Source organism: Rhagoletis pomonella, unplaced genomic scaffold (assembly GCF_013731165.1).
Source record: "Rhagoletis pomonella isolate Grant_MI unplaced genomic scaffold, Rhpom_1.0 Rhpom_scaffold_01424, whole genome shotgun sequence".
Classification (NCBI taxonomy): Eukaryota; Metazoa; Arthropoda; class Insecta; order Diptera; family Tephritidae; genus Rhagoletis; species Rhagoletis pomonella.
Genome location: NW_023459978.1, coordinates 16,659 through 27,459, shown reverse-complemented (window position 1 = coordinate 27,459; position 10,801 = coordinate 16,659). Strand labels below are relative to the sequence as shown.

Sequence of the window (10,801 nt, the reverse complement as noted above, 5' to 3'; positions counted from 1 at the left end):
AAAGGCAGAACAGACGTAGCCCTTGCTTTACCGATAATATCTATTTTTTTTTTTTTTTTAATTTGAAGCCAATCGAAAGTGTGACACCAAATTTGGTGTCCGATATGAAAAAGAATGTCTCATAGAAGAAAATGAGCAAAACCGTTTTTAAAGAAAATATGAGCTACAAAACTGCGTATTAAAAAAAATTCTAAAAAAATTTTAATTTTGTAATGTACTCATTTTACTCAACTTAGGTGTAAAAAAAAAATCACAACTCAAATTATTGTAAAGTGCACCCCATAATACTATATTGAAATATTGCGCAATACTTAGAGCTACCCTTGTGATTTTTTTCAATTTTTTTTGAAATGGCATATTTTCAAAAACTTTTTATTTCAAGAAAAAAAAATTTTAAATATTTCTTTTCATAGAGAATTTTGATGTGTATAAGTCTGATTGTTTTTCAAATTTTTCCATGCCCCGTTCTCGAGATATTTGGAATACTATTAAAACGATTTGTTTTTGTGCTGTGAAGTTTATAAAAATGTATTAATCAAGCTCAAATTTCATATTTGTTTATTATTTATTATGAAGTGTGAACACCGTCCGTTTTGGTATGGAACACCCCATATACAATCCCTACGGGACTAAAAGTTAGCTACTCCCCAAAGGAGCAAGTATGGAGCAGTAAAAAACAAAGTAAAAAATAAATTTTTAAAATTCTATCAATACTCAGAAATAAATGTCATTTTGAGTAGTAACATAAAATATTTTCTTTTGAAAAAAAGTTAATTTATGTACAAACATGTATGTACATATGTATGTATTTTCGTATGTGTACCACAGAGCCCACTAGAACTTGAAGGGAGATCTCCCAATGTGAGGAATAAAAGAGTACTCCTTTTGGCCTGTATTTCGGAGCAATAGGGGAGATTTCTGACCTTCTTTCCCACTAGAACCTGAAGGGAGATCTCCCTATGTGAGGAATAAAAGAGTACTCCCCTTAACCTGATTTCTGAGCAATAAGGGAGATTTGTCGGTTTTGTACTCCTTTATTACTCGTTTAGGAATCAAATAGGAGATCTCCTACACGAGCGACGAAATAATACTCCCCGAGGCATGATTTGGGAGCAATAAACGAGATTTGTCGGTTTTGTCCTCCTGTATTGCTCGCTTAGGAGCGTAATGAGAGATATCCTAAGCGAGCAATTAAAGAATGCTCCCTGATGCATGATTTGGGAGCAATAAGCGAGATTTGTCGGTTTTGTACTCCGTTATTACTCGTTTAGGATTAAAAAGTGATGTCTCCTAAGCGAGAAATCCAAGAGTCTTCTTTTTGATTGATAGGAGAGCAATACGCACCTCGTTCAAAAGAAATTTTGTGTTTTCGAAAAAATTTATCATAGAAAAAAAAAAAAAAAGAAAATATTTCTTATAGGCGCATAAGGAGGACACAATAATCTAATTTGGATAGCACACAGATTTTAATAAAAGTCCGTTGGTATGTACCTCAACTTTTGTTTAAATATTTTAAGCATTGTATTACTTACAAATATACCGTTAAATACCTTTCAGATTGCGCAAATTAGTGTTTGCATTTAAGTGTGACCCCCGGGTTTAAACATCGCATGGGTGACAAAGATGTCAGATAAGAAAAGTCACTTCCACAATTTCACCGCTTGGTGGATTCCTGACCAGGTAAGCATCCTTGACAACCAGGAAATCATATACGAGTACATACTTATATGTGCATATCTTATCTTACCGTTTTGTTATTATTACGTTTTACTTTCATATGATTTCTCTGCAATATAATTCTAAAATTAAGCAATTATGTAAGACGTATAATTTACGTTTTATCTGATCTCGTACTTATATCTGTTAAGGTCTTGTAAAATTAGCACAAATGCACGTGATTAAAAAGTTAAATAAAAAATTTAATAAATAGCAAAATCTATTTGGCTAATTTAAAATGTTCGTTATCATTTCTCTCTTATTACTCCTATAGGAGGCTTTCGGGATGCCTCTAATGGGAGCACTCTCTTATTGCTCGTTCGGGAGGTATATGGGATGTTTTCTATGTGCACTCCCTTGTTGTCTTTTTGGGAGGTTTCTGGGAGGTAACTATGAGAGTACTCCCGTATTGCTCCATTAGAAGGTTTGTGGGATGATAATTCTGTGTGTGCTCCCCGATTGCTCGTTTAGGAGGTAAAAGGGATTACTCCCCCTCCTAGGACATCCAATGTTAAAGGGAGTATACAAAATTACATGCTTATACACAGAAGCATAGGGAGCAATGGGGAGTATTCGTATACTCCCAAGGGAGTACTCACCGAGCAATCGTACGATGCTCCCAAGTTCTACTGGGTTATAACTCGCTTAGGAGTCCAATCAAAGATCTCCTAAGTGAGCAACAAAAGAATACTCCCAGAGCCATGATTTTGGAGCAATAAACGATTTTTGTCGATTTTGTACTCCTTTATTACTCGTTTAGGAGCCAAACGGGAGATCTCCCAAGTGAGCAATAAAAGAATACTCCCTGAGGCATGATTATGGAGCGATAACTGAAATTTGTCGGTTTTGTACTCCGTTATTACTCGCTTAGGAGCAAAAAGCGATGTCTCCTAAGAGAGTAAACCTGGAGTATTCCTTTTGATTGATAGGGGAGCTATAGGCACCTCGTTCAAAAGAAATTGCGTATTATTGGAAAATTTTATCATAAGGAAAACTACAGAAAATATTTCATATAGAAACAATATAAGGAGGATGCAATAATTGAATGACGATAGCACACAGTTAAATGAAGGTCTATCGGTATGTATTGCAACTTAAATTTAAATTGATTAAATGTTGTGTTATATATCGCTAAATACTTTTCAGATTAGCAAATTAGTGTCAGCATTTACGTATGACCACCTGGTTTTAACGTTCATATAATGTCGGTCCATAGCTTTTACTGGGGGGCATAGCTATCAGATGGGCTAAGTAACCTTCACATTGTTCGTGGTTAAAACAAGAAAGTTTTATACACTCTCCCTATTTTCGTGAGCTCTTGAACACCCAAGCATCCCTGACACCAGGAAATCATGTAGTTATCTCTCCGTTTTATTATTATTCTGTTTTACTTTGAATGAATTTGCCCGCATTAGAATTCCAATATTAATCAAAAATGTAATAATTATTACTTATGTATGTTTTGTCTGATCTCGTACTTATAGGTATAAGATCTTTTAATATTGTATACATGCATGAGATTAAAAAATTAAATAAACCGATTACGTAAATAGCAAAATCTTTTAGCGTATATGTGAGCCAATGAAAAGCTCTTTTATTACTCGTACAGGAGGCTTTCGGGATGCCTCTCATGGGAGCACTCTCTTATTGATCGTTCGGGAGGAATGTGGGATGTTTTTCTATGTGCACTCCCTTGTTGTCTTTTTGGGAGGTATAGGGGAGGATTTTATGGGAGTACTCCCGTATTTCTCCCTTAGGAGGTTTGTGGGATGATATTTCTGTGTGTGCTCCCCGATTGCTCGTTTAGGAGGTAAAAGGGATTACTCCCCCTCCTAGGACATACAATGTTAAAGGGAGTATTCGTATGCTCCCAAGGGAGTACTCACCGAGCAATCGTACGATGCTCCCAAGTTCTACTGGGAGAAAAGAAAAAAAACCACGTCAATGTGTAAGTACGCTTAATATAACCATCAAATGGTTTACAATTTAAAACAAAAATATATTATAATATATATATATATATAAATATATATGTAAAAATTAAAATTTTGCAGGCATAGCTTTTTAAATGCTTTAGTTGAAGCGCTCAACAAGGGCTTCTTTGGGAGCAGCAAGTGAGCGCTTCTTTCTAATGACACACAATGTTAAATACAATACAATGAAGTATGAAATTAGGAAGGAAGCGCTTACTGCTGAATATGGAGCGCTCCAATAGAACAAATGGAGCGCTTCTGGCCCCGTTGGGATGTAATTAATAATGCTAACTATAGATGTGTACTTGTATTGAGCCGAAAAAATTATCCAACAGCAAAAATTCTGAGAATTTGGCAGCATTCGCTCTCAAAGAGACAAAATATCCACAGAAGTACGAGAACGCAAAATTTGCAAACACTTGCAACCTTCGAAACAGCTGATCACTTCCAAAGTTGCCACTGGTGGTTCATTTGTAAATTTATTTTCTTCTTGGTACATTTTCCCCGATTTGGAATTTTATACAATTGAATACTTTTGGATAAGAAGAACCTTTTTAAAATACAAATTAATTATATCGGAATGAATAAGTTATTTTTTTCAAAAGTATTTGTGATACCACATAAATAAGAATCTCCTCCAAACACCCATTATTGATAAAAATATTAATAGATATATGTAGCTACATATGTAGTACTTTAAAATTATACAATTTTCATTTCAACAATCAACCTACTAAAACTGACAACTTCAGCAAAAAACATTTCAGCATGCTGCATTTTAATCTATTTCGGTATATTTAAAGGAAATTACAAACGAAAAATGTCATACGGCAACCATAGTCAGCACACACTAAAGTAAACAAACTAGAGATTAATAGTAAATTAACTAAAAATAAGCTCAACAAACGTTGCCCTAAATAAATTTATTTACTGGTTGTTGTTATTTCCGATCGGTTTGGATATGTTTAATAAATTTCCTTGATATGCTAGTCCGATCTAATTATCTCTAGTGCAAATAAAACAAGTTTATTCCACTATTATAGCCCAACGTTTCGCTAAACTTATTAGCATCATCAGAGGCGCCTTGTTTATTTTTGTCTATTACAGCAATAAAATACAAAATATTAAAAGGAACATTAAAAGCAAAAAAACACAAACAAGAACATACATGTAACAATGTTTATTTGAAGCAAAGTAATAGATATTATAAGATATTAATTTAATGTGGAAAGTTCATAAGTGCTAAGTATTTTAGTACTGTAAAGTATATCAAATTAGAAAAACACCCCGGCGACCTATCACGACGGCGAACAACTGCTGAGCTCGAATACTTCTTCTTCGACAACGGCTTTGAGAAAAATCATAAAATAATCCTTATTTGTAATCCCAAAAATAGAAAACAAATAATAATTATTTCCGTTTGAGCGAAAGAATAAAACTCAATAATAATTCATAAAATAATGATTAAATGCTTATTCAAATTATTTTACTCATGTTTACCTTCCCTGCGTTTAAAATTTGAAATAAAATAGTTTAGTGAAAGTACCACATTTCACTGCTTTTGGACTGGTGCGGAACTAGTTACTATCGGACTGGTTCGTTTTTGGCGAAAAAGAACTAGTACTGAACTAGAAATCTGGTTCACTGGTTCGTGTTTTCCCTACAGGGTAAGAATCCTGTTTCACTGTTTTCGTTTACACTAATCTTCGAAACCGTTTAACCGCTTTCAATGAAATTTTGTGAGTGTGTATTGTTGGTTCCAACATAAGGGATTAGATAGTTGTGAACCCGGGAAAATATATATTTTTTCATCGAAATTTTTTCTATGCTTCTCGCATCGTGCTTATCTTAATATATAAGAATCCCGTGTCACTGTGTGTTTACGCTAATCTTCGAAACCACTTAACCGATTTCTATGAATTTTTGTGGGTGTGTATTGTTGGTTCCAACTTAAAAGATAAAATAGTTGTGAACTCAGGAAAAAATTTTTGATTTTTTCGTCGAAATTGTTTCTATGTTTCTCGCATCATGCTTATCTTAATATATAAAAATCCCGTGTCACTGTGTTCGTTTACGCTAATCTCCAAAACCGCTTTACCCATTTCAATGAAATTTTGTTAATGTGTATTGTTGGTTCCAACTTAAAAGATAAGATAGTTTTGAAACCGAGAAAAATTTTTTTGGTAGCTGATGACAGGCGACCGCTATATCGTTACTAATACCTGCTTACACCCGGCCATCCTGATCGTCATCTGCCTCAGGTGATAAATCTTCGTTGTCTTCTACATATTTCCACAACTTCATGTTGTCGCAAGACGAACTTGTGTTTATTGGCCCCTCACCAGTCGTTACTTTTTGGACGTCGTAGCCTCCATTTCGCTTGACCCTTCTTATTTTATAGGGGCCCAAGTATTCGCTAGCTAATTTTTTCCCTGCGATGAATTGCGTTCTTTTGATCGCTACTAGATCTCCTAGCTGGTACTGAAGTTCTGCTTTACGTTTCTTGTCGTAGTTTGCTTTGTACGTTTGCTGTGCTTTGCTTATTTGCAGCTTCGCCTCCTCGCATTTGTTGCCTTTCTACATCGAACGCTACCACCATCTCTTCGCGCAATAGCTCTAGTAAATTGTTCTTGTTGTCGCTCTTCATCTTTACTCCGATCAATAGTTCAAATGGTGAGAACTTTGTTGAGCTATGAACACAGGAATTGATAGCTTTTTGCACATTCGCCACATGCTTATACCATTTTGCTGAGTTATCGGCCGACAGCTTCGCGATAATTTGAAGGACGCAACGATTAACGCGTTCGACCTGCCTGTTGCTCCGCGCGACTCCCGTTGTTGTTTGCACATGCTCTATATTCTTGTCCTGGCAGTAACATGCAAAATCTTGTGACGTAAACGCGGTCCCCTTGTCGCTTATAATTCGGCATGGGTCACCGAATATATTTGACCATTCGCTTAGCTTTTGTAGGACTTCATTTACCCCTGTCGATTTGGTAGTATACAGCCATACAAATTTCGAGAATCCATCAACAATTGCGAATATGTATTTGTATTGCTTTGGCGTGGCGTCCATCGGGCCCAATTGATCGATGTGAATTGTAGTTAACGGGCGGCTTCCTTTGTCGATAGAATGTAAATAACCCTCTTTCTTTCCCAGCTTTCTGTTGTGTATAATACAGCTAACGCAGTTGCTTATAATCTTCATAACTTTTTTCTCAAGATGGGGTATAAAATACGTTTGTTGGTTTATGTGCATAGTTTTTTGCACAGCGAAGTGACCTGATTCGTGAGCTTTTCGTATTATTTCTGCTTCCATAACTTTAGGAACTACTAACAGGTCGTTTCCGTCAACAGTTTTGTACAATAGAGCGCCTTTCATCTTGTACGCTTCGTACGGAGTGCTGCTCAAAATTTTGCAAACTGCTTTTACATGTTCGTCTTGTTGTTGCGATTTGTGTAACCTTGCTGTAAATTCGGTTGCCACTGTCATTACGCTTGCTCCTGGATATCGACTTAATGTATCTACGTGCTTCATCCTACTACTTTATCGGTGTTCAACTTCATACGTGTAGTCTTGAAAATGTAATATCCACTGTGCCACTTCCCGTGGAACCTCTTTCTTAGCCATTGTTTGTTTGAATGCAACGCAATCTGTGACTAGTTTAAATTTGATACCTAGCAAATAATGGCGAAATTTCTTTACCGCTAGATAAGCCGCTTTTACCTCTAAAACGAAACTATACTGTTTGGACTCTGCTATTGTTGTCTTCTTACTCCAAAAAAATACAGGGTGTAGTTCACCATTGATGACTTGTAGTAGAGTCGCACCGAACCCGTCCTTTGATGCGTCTGTGTGCAATTCGGTCTGCGGCTGTCTGTCGTAAATTTTTAGGACAGGGCCACGTGTAAGTTCTTTTTTAAGTAAATTAATTGCATTTATCTCCGCTTCTTGTATTTTAAAGACTGTATCCTTTTTCAATAAGTTCGTTAAAGGACGTGCGAGGCTAGCGTAGTTCCTTATAAATTTTCGAAAGTACCCTGTGAGTCCCAAAAATCCTTGTACGCCTCTTACATTGGAAGGTATTGGAAACTTCTCAACTGCTCTAGTTTTTTCCTCGCCTGGCCAAATTTTCCCGCCCTCTATGGTGTGTCCCAAAAAATCCATTCTCTTTTTGAGAAAAGTGCATTTTTTCCATTTGATTTTCAAACCATAGTTCGCTGCTGTCGATAAGACTTTCCCCAGTTTAGATAAACATTCATCCGGTGTAGGCCCAAAAACGATTAAGTCGTCCATATAAAGCTCCATGATGTTTGCATTGATTAAGTCTTGAAATATAAAATTTACGTACCTTATAAACACAGCCGGCGAATTGCAGAAACCGAATGGTGCACGGTTGAATTCGTACATGCCTTCTTTTGTAACAAACGCCGTATAACGCTTACTGCCCTCCTCAATGGGCACATGAAAAAACCCATTCTCTAAATTCATAACGCAAAAATAAACTGAATTTTGTAACTTTTCCAACACATCTTCTATAAGCGGGACTGGAAAGGCATCTTTCAGAACCATTGTGTTCAACTTTCGAAAATCAATGCACACTATATGTACCCTCCTTTTTCTTCGTTAGCACCACTCTGCTTGCATAATCTGATGATGATGGTCGCACTATTACCTGCTGCAACCATTCTTCAACCTGCTTTCTGACAACTTCTTGTTGATGCGGAGGCAACCGGCTGGGCGAGTGACGAAAAGGCGTTATATTTTCAGATACTATTTTCATCGTGATTGGACATTCGAAGATCTTGTCTACTGGCTTGTATGACGTTATCATTTCAACAACTGCTGCCTCATGTGCTTTCGGCACATCGATCACCGGGTTTATTTCGCATACATTATGAATGTTTAACTGGCTTTCATCGTCTCTACCTCCGTCGCGTTGCGGCATGAATGTGTGGCCACTGTTGTTCACCACAAACGTGAACTTTTGTATAAAATCATACCCAAGTAGAGCATTGTATTTTATATTGCTATCGGGTACCACTAAAAATTTCTGGTCAACATTTAAACCATCGACTTCAACTGTGCCTATGAAGTGGCCTATGACTTTCGTGCTAGCGTTGCCGAAACCATACAGCACTTTGTTATTCGGGTTTAAGATTTTGTTTTTAAAGTATTTCATATAAATTCCCTTTTTCAATAAAGTAACATAGGCGCCCGTGTCAACGAGACACCCTACATCAACACCATTCAGCACAATCGATTTAAGCCTACTTTTATCAAGTACAACGTTTACGCTGTTTTGCGTCTGCGATTTTGACGTGCAGTTTTTTGATATGTGTCCACTTTTGTTACAGCGAAAACACTTCGGCTCGTCTTTGCAATCGGCTCTTTTGTGATCTACAGACCCACAATTAAAACAATGTTCCTTCCTAATATTTGATGTATATTCTCTTTCTTGTTTAGATCTTTCGCTAATTTTGTTATTTTTCCGCACTGTTTCTACAATTTGCATTCTTTCTACAATTTCGTACTGTACTTTGAGTTCTGAAAAGCTTTTTGTACTGTATAAAGCATACTTGTACTCGTTTTGGATTTTCAGCCCATCCACTATATACCGGATCACCGACGCGTCTTCGATGTTTCCACAACATGCTATCTTTTCCATTTTTAAAATGTACTCATGAAAATTTTCACAGTCTTTCTTTTTACGATTAGATAGTTTTTTGTGTAAGTCAGCACTACTAAGTTCTTTGTGGAATTCGCGAATCAGCAGCTGTTTTAGTGTTTCGTAATCACTGACCGACACCGACTCTAGAAACAATTGAGCCACCTTTACCACTTTGCCCCGAGCTTGGACATATTTTTGTTTTGGTGTGAGCTCGTAAGCTTCCGCATTTTGATCGAAGTTATCAAACCATTGTTTAATAGGTATCGACTGGCCGTCACAGTCGGGGATTATTTTGTTGAAATTATCAACTGATATGCTAACTTTTTTGTTTTCGTCTTCTTTCTGTAATTTCAACGCCATAAGCTTTATAAGTTCTTTTAACTCGGGGTCAGCCACATATTTTTCACTGCTGCTGCTAGAACTGCTTTCCATTTCTTTGGCATTTCTGCACTCTATGTTTCGTTTATCAACCTCTTTCTCCCACTTCACGTTCGCGGCGAATTGTTTCAACTGTTCTACTGACTTCAACCTTTTTTCGCACTTTAGCCCTTTTGCAACGGAGCGCGTGAAATAGTACTTATGTGTATGTGTTTTATCGTTTAAAAGATGTCGATCTTTTACTCCCATAAGTGAAGAACCGTTCTAGCGGTGTATTTGAGTTCGTACTTTTTGCGTAATTTTCTTTTGCGAAATTTTGCTTGCTTTTTATGTTGGGGTCACCTCTACGTTTAATTTTACGTAATTCTCTTTCGCGAAATTCTGCTTGCTTTTTGTATAAAGGTCACCTCTACGTTTAACTATTCGTTCGGTTAGCGCCCGGTTGAGCCCCCAAATGTAACAATGTTTATTTGAAGCAAAGTAATAGATATTATAAGATATTAATTTAATGTGGAAAGTTCATAAGTGCTAAGTATTTTAGTACTGTAAAGTATATCAAATTAGAAAAACACCCCGGCGACCTATCACGACGGCGAACAACTGCTGAGCTCGAATACTTTTTCTTCGACAACGGTTTTGAGACTGACTCCCCCTAACTACCGCTTAAGACCGACCAGAGTACAAAAGTTGGTAGCTGATGACAGGCGACCGCTATATCGTTACTAATACCTGCTTACATACATACATACATGTATGTATTCACTTATACATATAGTTTGATGACAATAATATATGTAAACAAACAATTCTAACTCGATACAAGACAATACTCAAATTATTAACACTTAAACATTTTGAAAAACTTAATTGCTAAAAATCCAATACCATCTTGTGTGGTAGTTTCGTCAAGACTGAAAACTTTTTAAATTAATTCTGTAAACATAAAAAATAAAAGCCGCGGCAATGTTATCGGTATCTTCCTTTTTTTAACTTTTTATTTTTATTCATTGAATCTGCCCTGCCTAAGAGCCTAACAATAAGTTTTCGAATTTTATTCTATTC

General features: G+C 36.4%; 1 protein-coding gene across 1 annotated transcript; it reads right to left on the bottom strand.

Moving 5' to 3' along the window:
- Window positions 1-8,281: 8,281 nt before the first annotated feature.
- Window positions 8,282-9,793, bottom strand: LOC118752357. Its single transcript, XM_036487229.1, has one exon. The coding sequence runs from the start codon at window positions 9,791-9,793 to the stop codon at window positions 8,282-8,284; it is 1,512 nt and encodes a 503-aa protein (XP_036343122.1).
- Window positions 9,794-10,801: the final 1,008 nt, after the last annotated feature.